Genomic DNA, 21035 nt, shown 5'->3' with positions numbered 1-21035 from the left:
AGTTATTAATTCTACCTTTAATTCCCTTGCCTTATCTACTTGCCATGATCATAGGAGCTTGGACAAGTTGTGGTCAACAGCTCAGGTCTTCTTGGTGGTTGAACTACATGTGAAACGAATATGAGCATCACTAGGGCATTCTCGCCAATCAATCATAAAAGTCTACATATCAACTCCAAAATTTCTGAATTATCTCTTACTCCACAAGTGTATCATGGAATCCCCAAGTACAATTTATCCAAGCTATGAATGTAATTAACACAAATATAATTCTTTAACAAAGGTTGTGCATGACACACCCCGACCTAAATCAGGGCATGTTGGCCGTCACGTGAGGGTGGCGTAGCCATGTGCACAGTACGGAAGCAATAGAGATATAAGGAATTTCAAATAAACAAAACCCAAATCAACTAGAGTACTAGATAAGATAAGGTGCCAGTGCGAGATTAAGTGTGAAGTACACAACCAGAGCATACATAGCCTAAGTGTAGTCAAGCAGGACAAGTACTAATTATGCAACATCCAAGGGTGATCCTACATTTATGATGTTCTGTTAGAACCCCTGACGAAATACTCGTGATCCACCAAAGCACTTCTACCTAAAACCTGAAGGGGCGCAAAACAGAAAGTGTGAGCGGGCAAAAACAAAGCTTTTCAAAATCATTTCATTTCTCAAAAGTTCTAACCCCTCACCGTAAAACCTGTATAATTTCCCAGAAAAATAATAATAATAATAATAAGTTGTATCAGAAATCATACTCAAGATGAAAATCCATAGAAGTATACCATGCCAAAGTATCTCAATGCAATGCTATAAGTAATCAATGCAATGCAATGCCCCATAATTTTGTGCTTCTCACGATTAATTTGGGACATTGTCATTCATGGTTTATCGAAGGAATAACTGGAAATCTATTTATATGCATATGTGTCATGTGTGGAGAAGGACCCTCTAACTAGCCATTCACCCATCTAATTCACCAATCTCGTTTCAAATTACTTAGAGTCTTAAATCTACTTGTTCCTACTTTAAATTCATCAAAAACCCAATCCCCTTTACTTTATTGTGTCAAATTAGTTAGAATCTGTCCAAACTTGTGTTTTTAAGTGTTTTGAGTCTTACTAGTCTTAAATTCATCCAAATAACTCCCTAGAGTTTGTTTTGAGTCTGTTTAGTGTGTTTTGAGTTTTTAGAGTCTAGTTAAGTGTTTTTAAATCTAGTTTTGTGTTTTTGAGTCATATTTGTGTAGATTAGCATCCCTAGTTAGTCCCCGGCCTAGAACGATCCCTACTTTCATATACTAGATCTATCTTAATAGGGTTTAATTTGTGTGTTAGTTAAATTTCATATCATCATCCGGTCCTCTGTCTCCCAAGTGGCTTCCTCTACCGAGTGACTCATCCACAAAACTTTCACTAAGCGCACAATCTTATTTCTCAGAACCTTATCCTTCCAATCCAAAATAGTCACTGACTCCTCATCATAAGTCAAATCCGGATTAATTTCCAGCGGTTGAGGAGGTATAACATGAGAAGGATCTGAGATGTAATGACGAAGCATAGAGACATGAAAAACATTGTGTACTTTGGACAACTTAAGAGGCAACTCAAGCCTGTAAGCAACCTTACCGACTCGCTTGGTGATCATATATGGTCCAATGTACCTAGGACTCAGCTTGCCTTTCTTTCCAAACCGTACTACACCTCTCCATGGTGATAGCTTTAGAAATACCCAATCACCTACATTATACATCCTGTCAGTGGCATGTCTATATGCTAGACTCTTCTGTTGATCCTAGGCCGCTTTCAGGTTAGACTTAATCACCTGAATATTCTGTGTAGTCTCATCCACGATCTCAGGGCCCACCAAGACTCTTTCACCAACTTCTGACCAACATAAGGGTGTGCGACAAAATTTACCATAAAGAGCCTCGAAAGGTGACATACCGATACTGGAATGAAAGCTATTGTTGTAGGCAAATTCCATTAAATCTAACCGCTTATGCCAAGCGTCACCGAACTGTAATACTGAAGATCTCAACATATCGTCCAGTGTCAGAATAATCTTCTCTGATTATCCATCAGTTTGAGGATGATATGCTGTACTATAAAATAATCTCGAACCAAAAGTTTCCTAGAACACTATCCAGAACTTAGAAGTAAATCTAGGATCACGATTCGAGATAATACTAACTAGGACTCCATGGTACTTCACGATCTTCGATACAAACAGTTCAGCTAATCGGCTTAAAGGATATTTCTCCCTCACAGGAATAAAATGTGCTGACTTAGTAAGCTGATCAACTATCACCCAAATTTCATCATAACGATTCTATGTACGAGGAAGCTTGTACACAAAATTCATAGTAATATTTTTCCATTTCCACTGTGGAACGAGAAGTGGCTGCATCAATCCAAAAGGCTTCTTTCTTTCTACTTTGACTTGCTAACAAATAACACACCTATTCACATATTCAACAATTTCTTGTTTCATACCCAGCCAATAATAAAATGGTCGAATGGTATGATACATTTTTGTACCTCCTAGATGCATTGCATAAGCTGAAATATTTACTTAATCAAGAATTTCTTTCTTTAATTCCATATTATCTGGCATATACATCCTACTCTCCTGCATAAGCATACCATCAGTTTCTCGAATTCTGAAGTCTTTCTTCTTCCCCCGATTCCTCGCTTGAATTATTTCCTGGGTCTCTTCATCATCCCTCTAGCCTTCGAGCCTACGATCAATTAAAATTGGCCTGACTTGAAAATTAGCAAGTAAGGCTTCCTCTTGATCTTCCACCTCTAACTTCACTCCAGTAGACCTCAAATCCGCAAGAAGAGGAACATGACAATCATAGATGGCATTAAGTCTAACTGGAGTCTTCCTACTAAAAGCATCAGCCACTACATTCGCACGACCAGGGTGATACTCAATTGTGCAATCATAATCACTAAGCAACTCAATCCACCTCCGCTGCTGAAGATTAAGATCCCTCTGAGTAAAAAAATACTAAAGACTCTTATGATCTGTGAAGTTCTTACATTTCTCACCATAGAGATAATGTCTCCAAATCTTCAAAGCAAAGATGATAGTTGCTAACTCCAGATCATGAGTAGGGTAATTCATCTTGTGAGGCTTCAATTGTCGTGAAACATAAGCAATCACCCTACCATGCTGCATTAACACACAACCTAGGCCATTCAAGGAAGTGTCACTACAAACCTCAAAATTACCACTATCATCTGGGAGTGCCAAAATAGGTGCATGAGTGAGATAATACTTCAACTACTGAAAACTTTGCTCACAATTATCATCCCACTCAAACTTAACTTCTTTTCTAGTCAGCCTTGTTAATTGCAAAGTAATGACTAAAAAATCCTTAACAAACCGTCTATAATAGCCTGCTAGGCCAAGAAAACTTTGTACCTCAGTGACAGTTCGAGGTTGCTCCCAATTCTCAATAGCTACCACTTTTTTAGAATCCACCTGAATACCTTGAGCAGAAATGACATGTCCCAAAAATGCTACTTAATCCAGCCAAAATTGACATTTACTAAACTTAGCATACAACTGATGTTCCCTTAATTTCTTCAACACCAAAGTAAGACGTCAAACATGCTCTGCTTTAGACTTAGAGTATACCAAAATGTCATCAATAAAAACAATGACAAACTTGTCTATATATGGCTAGAATACTCGATTCATCAAATCCATGAAAGTTGCTGGTGCATTCGTTAATCCGAATGGCATCATAAGAAACTTATAATGACCATAACGAGTCCTGAAAGCAGTCTTAGGGACATCCTCAGTGCTGATCTTCAATTGGTAATAACCAGACCTCAAATCAATCTTAGAAACACATACAGGCACCTCGAAGTTGATCAAACAAATCATCTATACGCAGCAATGGATAACGATTTTTAATTGTTACCCGATTTAATTACCTATAATCAATACATAGCCTCAAAGTCCCGTCTTTCTTCCTTACAAACAAAACTGGAGCTCCCCAGGGTGAAGTACTAGGCTGAATTATCGATTAATTCCTGCAACTGGACTTTCAATTCCCTCAATTCAGCAGGAGCCATTCTATATGGAGTCAAAGATATAGGATCTGTACCTGGAAGCAAATCAATAGTGAACTCCACATCTCGGTCTAGCGGCAATCCAGGTAAATCATCAGGGAATACATAAGGAAAATGTCTGACTACTCAAACATCCTCCACACTACTAGAAGAAACATCATTTAGCACTACATGAGCTAAATATCCCTGGCAACCTTTCGATAACAACCTTTTCGCCCTTATACCAGAAATAACGTCGTGCCTCACCCCACTACGTTCACCCACAAAAGTGACTTCAGGTAATCCAGGACGGTGGAAAGTAATTGTCTTCCCAAAGCAATCTATATTGGCACGATTATAATGCAACCAATATGTGCCTAAAATCACATCAAAATTAACAATATCTAACGTGATAAGATTAGTTGGCATAACCATATCCTCTACCATCACTGGACATCTTGTATATACACAATCAACATAACATCTATCCCCTCTAGGCATAGCAAACTCTAAATCATACCCTAGAGGCGTAGGATGAGGTTGCATCACTTGAGCAAATGTATGAGAAATAACAGAATGCGTAGCACCGCAATCAATTAAAACTCTAGCAAAGTGACCAAGAATGTTTAATGTACCCATGATCAAGTCTGGATGATTCTGAGCATCTTGCAGAGATATATTGTTAATACGTCATTGGGTTTGCTGTCGCCCCCCACAACCTCTATTAGCTTGATTACCTCGCCCCTGACTTGGCTGACCAGATTACCTCGAAGATCCTGCACTACTGGAAGCAATCTCTACTTGCTGGGGTTGTCCTCCCTGATATCACTAAGATCCACCAGCTGAAATAGGAGGATACGGTGTATACCCTCTAGGATACTGAGAATACCCACTATGGTAATAAAGATCCTGCGAATACTGATAATGCCCTGAAGTATAAGGAGCGGCATCACCCTGATAATGGTAAGCACCACCTTGACCCATCTGACCATAACTACCAGACCCTGGAACTTGCTGGATCGGCGCTGCTGGTCGCATAAAAGGCTGTTGGGGCCTCTGCTGACTCTGGGGACAATTTATAGCTCTATATCCCATATGCTCACAAGTAAAACATCCACGGCTACCTCTTCTACACTCCCAAAAATGCCTATTATTACATCTGCAGCACTAAGGAGCACTTCCTCTTCCAACATCTCCCTGCCTCTGGAATCTAGGACCTCCTGAAAATCTACGACCTCTCCTCTGACCAGTGGCACTAATACCTCCATTAGAAGAGCTGGAACTAGTTCCACTCCTCTTAAAGCTCTGATTCTTGTGAGGTCCTTGAGAAGACTGACCTTTACCTTTATCATCTCGCCTCTGACTCCCATTTTTTTCTTCTTCATCTTCATTCTCACTGGGCATATTTTCTAAGTCCTCAATTCTCAACAAAATCTCATAAAATTCCTGGTAAGTAGCACAGGGAGTCGAGGTCACTATAAAACGCCATTTCTTCTTTGTACCCAACTTGAAGCGACGGAGCATCTCAACCGGATTAGCAGCAACCTCCGGATGATAGCGAGACAAATCAGTGAATCTCCTATAATACTCATTTGCCGCCATCTTCCCCTGCTTTAATTGAGTAAACTCTTACTTTTTATGATCAATATACTCAGAAAGAATAAACCTTTTCTGAAACAACTATTTAAACATTTCCCAATCAGCTACTTCCTCTAGTGACAACTGATAAGACTCTTGTCTCCACCAGAATGTAGGCTCCGGACCCAGAAACCAGGTAGTCGTCTCGACCTACCTATCATGAGAAAGATTCCGCTAAATCTGCATTACATGGAAAGTCTTCTCAAGATGATTGATCCATTTCTCTGCTCCTTCATGTCCTTCATTCCCTATAAAAATGATTTAGCTTCAGATTATACACAGTCTCAAGATGTGTTCTTTAGGGAGCACGAAGTGAAGATTGAATGGCATTAGCTATAGCTTCCCCTGACTGAGCTATATCAGGGAAACTAGGCTCAACAGAAGGATGTGGATCTCTACGAGGCGGCATAGTTCTGACAGAAGACATCAAAATAATTAGAAATTCTCAAGACATGCAGGACTGCAACCTAAGGCTCTGATACCAAACTAACACACCCCGACCTAAATCAAGGCATGTTTGGCGTCACGTAAGGGTGATGTAGCCATGTGCATAATGCGGAAGCAATAGAGATACAAGGAATTTCGAATAAACAAAAACTAAATCAACTAGAGTACTAGATAAGATAAGGTGCCAGTGCGAGATTAAGTGTGAAGTAGACAACCAGAGCATACATAGCCTAAGTGCAGTTAAGCAGGACAAGTACTAATTATACAACATCCAAGGGTGATCCTACATTTATGATGTTCTATCAGAACCCCCGATGAAATCCTCGTGATCCACCAAAGCACTTCTACCTAAAACCTAGAGAGGCGCAAAACAGAAAGTGTGAGTGGGAAAAAACAAAGCTTTTCAAAATCATTTCATTTCTCAAAAGTTCAAACCCTTGCAGTAAAACCTGTATAATTTCCCAGAATAATAATAATAATAATAAGTTGTATCAAAAATCATACTCAAGATGAAAATCCATAGAAGTATACCATGCCAAAGTATCTCAATGCAATGCTATAAGTAATCTAGGCAAAATATATCAATCTCAATCATATCAAATCAAATCCTGCACACGAGTCAGAACCACCTAAAGTTGCCTGTAAGACAAGACTAAGTATAAAATAAATATGCTCTAGTGCTACGATCACGTGAAGGCTGTGCGAATAATCGCGGGTCACCTACGAGTTAGAACCACCTAAAGTGGTCAATACGACAAGCCTGTGCACCTAACTTGGATCCAAGGTGAGCATATGGTGCGGGAGGTGAACATCACGTGAAGGACTGTGCCTTAACTCTGGGTGGGAGAACTAACACCGGGGTGCAGGTTTATGAGCTTTTAAAATATCACATCATATCTCACATAACTGAAGTAACCTCAAATCTTTAATTTATGAATTTACCTGGCACTTACCTGTGCGTCCGCAGCACCAATCATAATTATATGCAACTACTAATGCATAAATAAAATAGGCGGATACTTTGCATGGCATTTCAAAACGTATAATCATTCAAATTCATTTTCTGGGAAAAAATCTGAAGTATATAGGTATATACGGAAAACCAAAAGCCCACTCACTAGTATGTTGAAGGATTGTAGCCCCCGAGCCTCGATTGATGGTGCTCGTCCTCAGGATAGGTCCCACTTATATGCGAAATAACTGAATAAATGTTATTTAAAGCACATATACAAAACTAGGGAATAACTTCTCATACAATGCTCAAATGGGGTATTTGAATATACCACCATGACCTACTCAACCTCAGGAACATCCCCAAATTTTTAGAAAAAAATTTCATTACCCCACACGCCCTCACGCGCCAGCCAAGGCACGGCCAGACGTGCGGCTCATGCTCAGGCACATGCTTAGCACACCAAACGGATTCCCTAACGGTGTTAGGGAATATTCCGTAAAAAATCAGAATATGCTGTTATGTTTACCTGACGGCTCAGAATATTTCGTCAACTTTGACGGAATATTCTCCTCCTTCTTCCTTGGTTTGCCGGAGTCCCGTGCCGATCACCGCTACACTCGCCGATTTCTGGAAAAATTTAAAATCTTCATATCTCCTTCAATTCTCAACCAAAACTTCCGAAATTTGTCTCAAAATGAAGCTTAGAGGGATTAGAAAACAACCTTACCAATTTCACGCCTTGAAATCCATAGGATTTTGCCGGAGAAACCTCGATATTCCGGCCAAACTTGAAACTTGTCAAACTCAACTTCCCGACGTCCAAAACACTTCGTTTTTCTTCTCCGAGCTTCACGAAGACGTCCTAAAGCTTCCTAGCAGCTTAAAATCTCCTAAAGACTTCACAATCACGAGTGCATGAACAATAATCCAAAACTAGGTTCTCGGATTCTGGGGAAAATGAGGTCTTCATGTTCTAAAAATGGTATAGATGTGTTCCTGAGCTCACAAGGAACACGAAGGTGACTTCAAAAATCTTGATCCGTGAAGAAATTGCTTGGTTTGAGGTTTGTCCATTCATATTGTACGGAAAATGGAGAAAAACCGAGAGGGATGAGAAAGAGAGGGCCAACGAGATTGGGTGTGTGTGTGAGTATGTGGTCCAGCTTGTCACCAACCAAAACTAGGAAAATTTTTAGTTCTAGTTAGGTCCAAAAAATTTAGGAAAGAAAATAATTGGTCCACAACACAACTTAAACCACACAACACCACAAACGTATAAGGGTAAATTACACATTGCACACCATCAGAGAAAATCTTTCGGGACGGGCTGTGACAGCGCATGTTGTAGCATCATATGTGTATATGCATGGTTGGTAGTATCAGTGAGATCAATTTGGTCTAAAAGGATTACTTAGCATTTTAGCAAAGGATGCAAACTTTAATCTCGGAATTTAATGGGATTTTCTAGTTTCCGACAAACAAAAAAAGGTCTTATTTCCCAAAAACAAAAATTAGGTTTTGTGCGGTTAAAGCTTCATTCACAACATAGAATTAAAAGTAGGTTAGGATGCAACACATAAATGTCATGTCGAAGTAAGAGACAAAAGACATTTTCGCTCTAACAAAATCAATCAAAAATAAAAATAATATAAATATTGAACATGCATGGAAAAAAAAAATTGAAAACAAGAAATAACAAGGAGAAAGGAGTAATGAGTAATAAGGCAAAACACCTTCACTCTCTCCAGCTTGGACACTTGACAGACACACAAAATACAAATACATGACATACATTCTAAGCACATCTTTTAGATTACAACTAACTATACGGTACAAGTATATTGATTCATGTCAATAAAACTTATACATGTCTTATTTGATTAGCACAAATAAAAACTTCAGAAACTGTTATTAACACTCCACATAAATGTATTATTTTTTCTAAATATAAAAAATGTAAAGTGTAAATTAAAAATTCTAGAGTGTTAATAACAATTCCCAAAACTTCCACGTGTCTTTTATTTCATTTCCATAAGCTCCTCCCTATCTTTCTCATTCATCTCATCCCAATAATAAGATCTCTTTTTATTAATTTCTTTCTCTTTTTCTCTCTTTTCCCTAAACATTCCAAGCATAAATATCCCGATCGCGCCCCCCTCATCCACTACATAAAGCCAAGAGGAAGGTTAAGAGATGGGTCACTCCGACCCACTCATTCCCTCAATCATAACACACCCAACCCCACCATCACCACCTCTCACTCTCTCTCTAAAATGATCCACAAACAGCCTTTCCCATAAAACCACCTTTTATATATTCATTTTACTAAAACCACTACTTACATTTTACATCCATTCCCACTTCACTCCGACCAGACTAGTCCCATCCTCTCTCTCTCTCTCTCTCTCTCTCTGTCTACTTCTCTCTCATAAAAAGTTCTTTCTTTTCTCATCTTTTGTCTTTGTGTTCGTGTCTCTGTACATTTTTTATTTCTTTAATCACAAATTATATTTTGTTTCTTTTTTTCTGTTTTCACACCTTAGCCCTTCTTTCTCAAGAAATACTACCTGATCAGGCTATATATTACAATTTAAGCTGTGAAATATTATGTCAATGGATTTGATGGCATCTGAACGTGTTTGTTATGTTCACTGCAACTTCTGCAACACCATTTTAGCGGTATCTCTCTCTCTCTCTCTCTCTCTCTCTCTCTCTCCCCAAGTCATGTCCTTAATTATTCATTTCTAAGGTTTATTTGTGCCATGTATTTTAACAGCTGAATTGACCAATATCCGGGCTTTCATTATTTTAGCTTTCAGATCAAGAATGAATTTGATTCGTCATGTCCCTCTATGCACCCGAAAATAACAACTTACTTAAAGTGCAGAAGAATAAATAATGGGGTTTTTGTGAATCTATAGAACAATTTTGGCCCTTAACCGACTACTTAAAATGCCCTTTTCTGGTTAAAGTTTAAGTACTCGAATTGACGCCAAGAATTGCGAATTCTTGTGATTCATATGGAATTGATCAAAGAATCTGTCTCCTACCTTATATTTTATGAAGAAATCTACCTGGGTTTTGGCCTGCAGGCCTCCAAGTACATGAAAATAATAAAATAAATAAAATAAAATCATTTTATGAACGTCAAGATCGAGCAGTAGTTGTAGAATTGCAATCAACCCCATAAAGAGTTAGGTGGATTTATAACAATAACAAAAGTGAGGGAAGATTGCTTCCGGCTAAAGATAGCAAACAAATCTCCTGAATGTTTTCCGCTGCGGGATTCTCATGGCCATGAACTAGGGCAACAAGTAGTTAGGTTATTAGCTAGGGTTGAAGTTTCAGATCCCAAGCTATATATGCCCAAACTTTGTGCAGATTCCTACTCCTTACTTATAATCTCTCTCTCTCTCTCTCTCTCTCTCTCCCTCTCTCGATGAATAAATGTGATCCAGTTGTTACATATTTCAGGTTCTGAATACCAATGTAGTACAGAAGGCGGCTTTTCCTTACTCTTTACAAATACCTGTGAATATAATCTGAGGAAGGGAGTGAGGGGGGGGGGGGGAGAAAGATAGCGCCAAAGCAGCAAATAGTGCTTCTTTTTTCTTCTTTGTTTCATCATAACGTGCCTCTGATAAATAAGCCTTTTAAAATTATTTCCTTTGTTTTCTTTTTCCTTTCTGAACTCTATGTATTGTGATTGTTGAGAAAATATATATACGGAAAATGACGATGTTAAACACTGGAGGGTAGTTCACTGCAGAATGTACAGTGGTTAAATTAGTGTAGTTGATGATGATGATGATTCGGTCCTCTTCCTTTAATCATGAGTAGTTATGTTTGATAGTAAAGAAGAGTGAGTGGATAATCCTGCTGGTCATGGCCTTTAATGGTTTCCGTTCCCGTCACGTCGCTTTCTTTCGCCCTCTCTCTCTCTCTCCCTCTGTTGATACACTGAGCTATTTCTTTCTATCTTTTATCACCTTCCTTGCGGGTGTGTCAGGCAGAAAAGCCAGAAGGGGCACCGAAAGGAAAAAAAGAAAAAGAAAGAATAGCATCTCTATGTGCGTGTGTGAGTTTCTGTGTGTCTGCGTGTGAATCAGTCAGAGAGAGAGAGATGGTTTGTGTGTGTGTGTGTGTGTGTGTCTTAACTCTTATGTAATTAAATGAAGGGGGCCAAGAGACCTTGCAGTTATTTGCTCATGTGTGGTCTGAGATCAATTCTGCACGTACTTTGTTAATTTGAGAAAACAGGTTTTCAGATGCATTTGGGCATTTCATCCTTCTCCTTGTTCTTCTTCTCCTTTGATCATCATCCTCGTCTTTATAACTGGATTATTCGTCCTCATATCGCTGATGCGTGTCCTATGTATTGCTGTTTTCAATTGATAGAGTTCTTCATAATGAGATCATATGACTATAAATGCAATCTGGTTTGTTCTCATACAGGATTTGTTTCTGTTTTATGAATAAGGGTTTGATTTTTTGTTTGGTCAATAGCGTTTAGTTACGATCATATGATGGTTACATTAACGCCCTTGAGTTCGTGTGTGCGAGAGAGCAAGAAATAAAGATTCAGGACAAATTAAACTAGAAATCAATCAACATGATACTAAAGCATTAACTAAGTTAACCTAGCTAGAATCTCACATTTATTAGTGGTATACTGGTTATTTTTATTTTTCTTTTAAGAAGAATAAATTAAGCATGTAGGTAATAATTTACTGTACCTCCTACATTATATACGTATCGATAACTGAATCGAATAGTGCAGGTGAGTGTTCCATGCAACAGTTTACTGAATATGGTGACGGTGAGATGTGGGCATTGTGCCAATCTGCTCTCTGTTAATACTGGAGGTTCCCTTCAGTCGACTACCATTCCTCCTCAAGATCCTCAGGTACTCATACATTAATTATTAATTTAAATGTATGTGCATTTTTCTCTGCAAATGATGGATTGCCCTGCACTCGAAGTTCAAACCCTATAATTCTTTTAGTAGAAATTAGACTAGTACTATTGTTTGTAAAAGAATTACAAATATGTGCATTTTGCTCTCCTTTTCTTAAGTAACAATATACAATATTTTTCTGACTCGGATTCCCTAAATTTCAACAAGGAATTTGATGGGGGTGTATGTGAACAAGGTAGTTTTATGTGCAAGTGTGGGAGTGAATTTATTCATGATAAGTTAAGGATTAGACACAGTGATTTTTAGTTTTTCAAGAAGTAGTAAAGATCGAGCAGTGATTATTTAACCAGTGCCAACTCAATATTATGTATTTCTGTGTTGAGTGTGTCTCTGAAATCTCAATTCAAGTTCTTTTCGAGCCAAGGTGTTGACTGTGATTTGACTGATATATATTAATGTAATTTAATTATTTTTTGGTTAATAATTTATTAACGAAAGTTACAGAAACAACACCTGAGCTCCGAGGATTCAAATAAAAACTGTGGATCGTCGTCATCGTCGTCATCATCCAAATCCAACAAGTTCGGTCATGCATTTGAGTCTCTAGAGCTTCATGAACAACCTAGAGTCTCTCCCATACCCCGTGAGTCTCTCTCTCTCTCACTCTCTCTCTCTCTCTCTCTCTCTCTCAAATTGTATACACAAATAAATATTACTCACTTTAAAGTAATGGAGTCGATTGGACCAGTAACCTCGTTCCGATAAATTTTTCAGTGTGAGCAGAATACGAGCATTTAAGCTATATGTCATTAATTATATAAGTGAAAGGGACACTTGAAAAAAAAAATTCCTCCACTTGTATAATAAAATATGGCGTATTGTGCCATATTCCCGACACGTTGAAAAATCTCTCGCCTCCTCGTCTAATACTTAATGTCTCATACCAAATGTTAATTGCAAAACCAACTACCTAGGTTAATAAATTATCTTGTGATAGCTTTGAACAATGTACGTTTCCACACAATTGGAAAAAAAGTAAATAACAAGGCAAAATCACCCAATATACTTCAAAGTGATCATGTTCTAATATCATTTATTTAGGTTAGTTGAATGTCCCAACCGAGTCGAGTTCTCTATGTGCAATTTAAACTTGGTTTCAAATAGAAATATCAATTGTATAAAAAAAAATCTAAAACCTGAATATAAAAGCTTCATGCAAACACCATTTACAAGTGCTCAATTAGGGATTTGTTCTCACCTCCTGATGGGCCATCCAGGATGGTGACCTTTCATAGCAGATTTCAGTACCCGTAAATTAATGGATAGCAACGTCCTAGAAACTGTGCTCATGAGTATTAATACTTTCACATTTTAATACAATAACTATTTCAGAAAATAAATTAATAGGTTGCGATGTTGAAGTGTGGCATCTAGCTCGATCGAATGATGTAATTTTTTTCCTACTGCCCACTGCCTCCTGGTTTCATGGGAAGCATTTTGCACAATGTATTATATTCTCAAAATAAAACAAATTTCTTCAAACTAATTGTTTCTGCATACATATATGATAGCACCAGAGAAAAGACAGCGGGTTCCCTCAGCATATAACAGGTTTATTAAGTAAGTTTACTTTTAATCATTGTTTTTGTCACACATTTTGTTGCTATAAGTTATCGATGATGGTAATATTATTATTAAGAGATGAAATTACCCTTGAAGATGAAATACTGATAAGATAATTAATTTAATCTCTCTCTGTCTCTGCAGGGAGGAGATCCAAAGGATTAAAGCTAGTAACCCTGACATTAGTCATAGGGAAGCTTTTAGCAAGGCAGCTAAAAATGTAAGTTACGGGTTGATAACATAGCAGCCATCATGTCTCTCAAAATTTTCATATTTCATATGGGAGGCCTATTAGCTCATTATGATATGGTAGGACTATCAAGTTATATTTTGTTAGTATATATTAGAACCACCAAGTTGATCCATACTACGTTATAGTGAGGGATGATTTGATTCTTGCCGATCGAGAACCGATGTAAGTATTTCATCTATAAGAATATAAATCAATCTTTGGCCTACATCATAATAATACAGGTGTGTTATCCACACACCCCTTTTTATTTCTCACACATCCTTCTAATTTTCGGCCGTCAGATCGGTGAATTGAAGAAGATCAAAGAACTGAAATTAACAAGAAGTGTGTGAGAAGTAAAAAGGGTGTGTGGATATCACACCCCTAATAATATATGGCTCTTGAAAATAACTTAACAGTCATACAATATATCATAATAATTGAGAACTTAAAAGAAAATTCTGTCAAAAAAAAATACTAATCATACAGGAGTTTGCAAGTATGGTATGACTAACCAATCAAAGAACAACCTACAGGTTATGTACCAAAACTCGAAAAGGTTGCTAAATATGCCTAAAATTTCACACTTTGTTATTATAAAATATAAATGAATGTTTTGGTTTCATCACTTGGGTGGTTGAATACATGATAGAAAAGGGGAATATTAAAATCTTACTTCATATAGACGAAAGCTTCAAAAAACAGTTTTAAAAGTTTAATAGGTCAATAAATAATTTAATATTTCAGCATAGGTTGATGCTCATTTCATTTTCTAGTAATTGAAACAATATTCCTGTCCAACTAAGTTCAATATCACTTGTTAAAATTTCACTTCATTGACATCTTACAATATGATTGACCCAATAGTTTATATTAAAAGTATTTTGTGACCTAAAAATGACCCCGGGGTTAAAGAGGAAACTCTCGGTTTGACAAGTCCTTGGAAAAATAGGATCCTCTATTTGTGTTTGCTTTTATCATGCTTAAATAAAAAAGGACTACTTGTTTCTGGATTTAAAGGTTATGTATTTTGAGTTTAGGGTTTAGAGTTTTGTTGAAAAGCAATTTAATGGAAGTATAATGCATAATTTAGGCATAAGCTGATTAGTGCTATACAAACTGCAAAAGCCAAAGTAGAGAAGACTTGCATTGCGTGGGGAATGTTAGTGATTTCCCACTATATTCAAATTGTTATTACTGGTAATATTTGAAGTTATGAAAGTAGGGATTCTTCCAGTTTCATATAAGTTTCTCCTCCTAGCCTTAAATAGTCGATCAACAAAAGGAAATTAAGGTCGATCAACATACAAATTCTGTTAACAAATGATTGAATTTTTATTTTTTTTCAACTGTTATTGGCACTTCAAAAATCTTATTATACACTTCACAAGTGCATTTTTTTTATCTAAGTATAGAAAGTTTGGAGTGCAAAATGAGAATTGAAATACCAATAACAATTCCCTTTTGTTAATTTAACTTAATTAATTCTATAAAAGGCCAAAGGTAAAATCAGATCAGCAAGATAATAGAAGATCAAGCTCTCAAAATAACTTATCCATGGACTTTTGCAATTTGAAGATTATAAGTATACTTATGCAAAACTGGATGTGAACTTTATTTATGATAGTAACATATACAAAACAAGGATGGAGATTGGATTTTATGTGGATTGCCTGTCAGTAATTAGCATCTAAGTCCTGACGATTAATAACAAATTAAGTATGTGAAGTCAAGACTGCAAATTTCCTTGATGGTTAAGGTAGCAAGAAGCACGGTTAATGATTATTTTGATTAAAAGTTAGGTTAATGTTATTTATATGTACAAGATTTGGATCAGTACATCCAAAGGACAAGATTTTAGCAATTGTTTATTAACACAAGTGTCCCATATTGGAGAAGTAAATATCCATTACATTAAGTGGCCGGTAGCTCGCCTTAAAATTGCTTTGAGACATTTTGTAAAAGTTTCAGTCTGTTTTTGGGTCTTTTTTCATATAGAAATTACTCATTAACTCGAAGATAAAAGTACATTCAACTCAGACTTAATAAATGTAGAGAGCTTGGTGGCTCAACTTCAAATAAAGGATGATCTAAAGAAAGTGCAGCTCTAGCAATGTAATAAGCTATTCATTATTATCTTCTCTAGGACAAAAGGAAAGGTCTCTAAATCAAAAAAAATTTAAGCACAGCTTTAGCCTACTCATTGTCCTCAACCAGGATATAGAAGTTAAAGTCCTTGCCACACCGCATGAATGGCGTTCTGAGCATCACCTTCAACTTGATTATATATGTGTTAGGGTTTAGGTTACTTAGACTTGCTTCTACAATTACTATTGATATGTTCTTTTAGCTTATCATACATACTTTTTTGGTTACATTGGAAGGTTTCGAACCCGTGACCTAGCTTACTCCAACCCACCCTCACCACTAGACTAACCCCAGTGGCTTAGGCTCATACATTCATTTGTCAATATTGAAGTAGGATTGAATGACCATCAATATGCAGATATATGTTATAATTAAGTTCCAAAATCTTATAATCTTTCAGACATATGCAGCTACATTATATACCATTATACTAATTAATTTCACTTTTTCTCCCTTTAATTAATAAGATATCGAAGCAAGACAGCAGTAGTATAAAGGTCACCAAATAATTTGATTTATAAACATGAGCACAAATTGCAGGCATCCTCATTGTACAAAGTATAACACTCTTTTAATAGAGTCTGGAATATGAATTATGTGCATTTTTCTTAAACGATGTGCAGTATGGAATTATGTGCAGTATTAAGGGTAATTAGAGAGAATACATTTATGATACAATGTGAATGTGCTAGTCAGACTAAAACCTATATATATCAACTGAGAAAATGGTCGTTTGTGTTGCAGTGGGCACATTTTCCCCACATTCACTTTGGATTAAAGCTGGATGCCAACAAGCAACCAAAGCTAGACCAGGCTTTTGCAGGAAAGGGAACTTAAAAGTCTAATGGCTTGTACTAAAACAAACTGGTATACAAAAAATACCCCCTCCCGTGAGAAGTACCTGCAGGCTTCTCTCCCTCTCTATATATGTATGTAGATATGTATGTATGTATGCATGATGCAATTACTTGAAAATATTGAGGTTGATGAAGTCTCCTGACCCTGTAGCTAGGAAACCTCTTTAGAACCTCATTTTTTGTTTACTACCTATAACTACGTGTTTAAATTGATTTTCCCTAACTGTCTAAGAAGCAAATACTACTCCTGTGATTCGTCCAGGTTGAACATATTTTAATCTTTTAAGAAAACAGTTAAATATGCGTTTGTTGGATTACCAAGCATAGTCTCTCTCTCTCTCCCTCTCTCCCTCTCTCTCTCTCTCTCTCTCTCTCTCTCTCTCTCTCTCTCTCTCTCTCTCTCTCTCTCTCTCTCTCGGTGGCAGGACCACAAAAAAATTAACCAATGTGATCAAGGTTTTAAAAGACGCTGAGCGCCAGTTGGGCGGCGGGTTGGAGTCTAGCGCCTAGGCGACTCGTAAGCAAGCATATATTGTGTGTTCATTTAAGTCTACAACAAGTCTCTTACAATTTATTGAAACAAATAAAATGCAAAATGAAAGTTATCAATTTTTTGTCTAAGTCGCAACCTAGGCAGATGCCTAGGGGGGTGCCTCAGCAAGTCTAGGCGTTATTTCTTAATTTTCAAACGCCTAGGCATTAATCGGGGTGGTGGCCAGCCACTTAGCGCCTAGGCGGGGCCTAGGCGGCACTAGACGAAGATTTTTATAACACTGAATGTGATATTCCATGCATCTGGGAATCCACCCGGAGGACCATAGGTACACATCAATATCTTTGGCTGTTTATAATTTTACAACCAGCTTATCAGTACTGTATTCGAGCTGTCATGACTAAAGCAACACGAGGTAGAGAGAGAGAGATGCCACTATTCATAAGATATATAGATGATGCAGACGTTCTTCCATGCTTCACCCGTCTTTTACTGAGAGAGAGAGAAAGAGAGAGAGAGAGAGCTCAGATAATTATTAATATCGTCTTCTTTTTTTTTTTAAATGCACAGACAGTGAGATGTCGTTTCATTTGATCAGATTCATAATTTTCATATTGGAAAATTTAGTACTAGCCTTAGGTTTGGAAAACCTATTTGTGTTTGATTTAGGGTATTGTTGATATTGAACGAAGTAACCCTAAATGAAATCTAAAATTAAAAAAAAAGCCATTATTTTCACTTTTAAGATTTTTTTTTTAATTCTTCTTTGTTTCATCATTTTCCTTCATATATAATCACTCCCTCTTCTTTGTCCCTTCGTTTTTTTATATACTTCACCATATACAAATACAGAAAATAAAAACTAAAAACTAAAATTGAAATGGTTATGCACCCAAATATTTAGCTTAGATTTTGCATTTAACCTGTCTCTCAACTTTCGCTCCCCAATAATTCAATACCACTTGATTAAAGTTCATCGTTAAAAATGCTCATCAAACCAAATATTTAACTTAATTAACTTTTCACCCATACAAAATGCTCATGAAACCACAGGTTTAAAATGAAAATCTTACTACTATTTTAACCCTAAACAAAATTACTTTTAAGAAAAATTGTCTATAATCTAATCGTGAGTATTTTAGGTCTGTTGAGGCGGACAATATATATGAGCGTTGCTCGTCGTTATACTCATGGTCACGAAAAAAAAAAGGTTAGTAATTTATAAATAAACAGAATCTAGAGGAATTTTCAAATTTGAAATATTATTTAAGAGAACTCTGAGTCCAGAAGTGTTGCTAGTTTGTTAAAGAAGCAAAGAATTAATGAATCAAGGATTTTATTAAGGATATACTCTAGGCAAACACCTAAAGTAGAAATACCTTATTTCTAGTTAGGCTAAATGTTATTCTAATAAACGAAGGTATACAAGTATGATTGAGCTTGAGCAAAAAAAAAGTAGGATTTAGTATAATTTTAAGAAAATCATTATTTACCCAAGAATAATATTAATGTATTAAATAAATGTTATTTGTACATATAAAACTGATACACTTTTTCATACACTCTCTAACATATGGTAGACTCCACATATTGACACGTCCCAATCTCTATATTCCCCGAATACCCGGATAGGCACGTGCTGGCCGACACCTGAGGATGACGAAAGTCATTTATTGACTACAAGAGTAATGATTAGGAGGAAATATTCATGAATAATCATTAGAATCTAAAGGTAATAAACAAAGTTTAAATGTCTAGAGTGCACAGAACACGTTCTAAAAGAAGATCACAAAAGGAAATATCATTACAAGATATCACACAAGTGAGTGATAGATTGCTACTCGCAGGGGAATGCCTCATACGTCATGTCGTAGTCCTCGTTTCTAAGACCTAAATGGGGGCGCAAAACAAAGGTGAGTGGACCAAGTTCATATATACGATAATAATAAAACAGTTATCAAGATACTAACCCTCACAGTTTATATAAAGAAAACTACTAGCATAGTTTTACTAAAAACCCTAGCATGCCAAAAATATCTCAAAAGACATATCATGGAAAACAAAATTTCAAACGTCTCACAGATCGTCTCGTCGCGCGATGTACTACTAGTAAGATCACTGAATAAATATATCACCCGGTCCTATGCCAGCAACGTGGTCTCTATGCTCGTAGCCAGAGATTATCAACTCCCGACCCAATGCCTGGGTCGTGTCCCTCAGCCCGTAGCTAGGGATTATTTCTCCCCGCCTATCTGCCAACACCAGATCCTCGCCCCAAGCGGCATAGTGTCCACTAGGTACGTACAAATAGTTACGCCTCTCATAAATAACCACTTCATAGTATAAAGTCATACATCGTCTATACTATAAAAAAGGGTTTCTAAAACACGTTCTAGGATCCTATCGTCATCCATCAAATAGTTTACCAGTTCAAGGTTTTTATAGAAAATACGATATTTTAAAATATAGCTCAATATAGGTCAACAATTAATTCCTCATAAAAAACAAGACGATAAACAACATATTCCATAAACATGCTTAACATAAAATTAGTTCATAAACTCGTAAGGCATGCATTTCATTTATGCAAATAAACTATAAAATTATGCAAATTTTAGAAGGGGTCCACTCACAGATACTCCGTAGCAGCAGAGTTGTACGGAAAAAGATTAAAGCAGCTAAGTTATGCAGAAAAGGATTAAGGAAATCCCCACTAGCAACTTCACCTAAGCACAAAAATGTACAATTTATCAAACTACCCAACTATAGAATTTCAAGGAATGGAAAATGGGTCTTGGGTTTGGATCCGGACTAGGGTTTAGGTTTAGGTTAAATAAGGTTAGGACCTATTGGGTTTTGGTTTTAGATAGGTTTAGGAATAAAAAAGGTGGTGGTTTGGGCTTGAGCCCAAACCCACACAACACACACATACACACGCCAGCACACACACACACATGCATGCACAGCACACATGCACATACCTGCACACACATACACACACACACACACACACACACACACACACACACATACACACACACTCACACATGTGCACAACACACGCGTACACACACAGAGGCACAACAAACACACACATGCACAACACACGTACACACACGTACACACACATACACATACACGGACACAACACACACACACACACACACACACTCACACATACGCACGGCCCAACACACACATGTTGAGCCCATGCATGGCATGGGCGGTAGGCCAATTAACCAAGAAAGAAAATGGGCTGGTCCAAGTACGGGCTAAGGCCCGTGGGTGTTTTGAGAAGGCCTTGTGGCCTGTAGGGTGTCAGGGAAGACCGGAGCTGCTACAGCTCCGGTTGATGGCAAACTCACAATCCAACACCCAAACCAAGTACCAAAATGAAGAGGGAAGATAGCTGAAATGATGGGAACGGGAATATACCACTGTGAGTCTCGACTGTGGTCGAGAATGGCTGGGTTGATTCACGGAACTCGTCGGGTTTTCTCACCGGGTTCTGGAAAACAAAAATATAGGGCATGCACAAATTAGAACCTTCCATTTGAACTGAGAATAACTCAACAAAACAGAATAGAGTAATGAGCCTCGCCTGAGTTCGAGTTTTAGAGATTTGAAGTTCTCGGCTTCAATAGCATAACACACAA

The 21035-nt window shown here is 37.2% G+C and overlaps 1 protein-coding gene across 5 annotated transcripts; it reads left to right on the top strand.

The window, feature by feature from the left end:
* Nucleotides 1–9289: 9289 nt before the first annotated feature.
* Nucleotides 9290–17020, top strand: LOC103448124 (putative axial regulator YABBY 2). 5 transcript variants are annotated; one of them, XM_008387367.4, is made up of 6 exons: nt 9290–9787; nt 11889–12014; nt 12531–12669; nt 13598–13646; nt 13794–13869; nt 16774–17020. In XM_008387367.4, the coding sequence occupies exons 1-6, from the start codon at nt 9716–9718 to the stop codon at nt 16864–16866; spliced, it is 555 nt and encodes a 184-aa protein (XP_008385589.2). In that variant the 5' UTR covers nt 9290–9715; the 3' UTR covers nt 16867–17020. The 5 variants fall into 5 exon arrangements, 4 of the variants coding, with proteins under 4 accessions (XP_008385589.2, XP_008385588.2, XP_070664004.1 ...); XM_008387366.4 differs by having other exon boundaries at nt 9442–9787; nt 12525–12669; XR_011573017.1 differs by having other exon boundaries at nt 9449–9787; nt 12525–12669; nt 13794–15384; nt 15420–17020.
* Nucleotides 17021–21035: the final 4015 nt, after the last annotated feature.

Source organism: Malus domestica, chromosome 11 (genome assembly GCF_042453785.1).
Source record: "Malus domestica chromosome 11, GDT2T_hap1".
NCBI lineage: Eukaryota > Viridiplantae > Streptophyta > Magnoliopsida > Rosales > Rosaceae > Malus > Malus domestica.
This window is presented reverse-complemented; position numbering and strand designations above follow the sequence as displayed.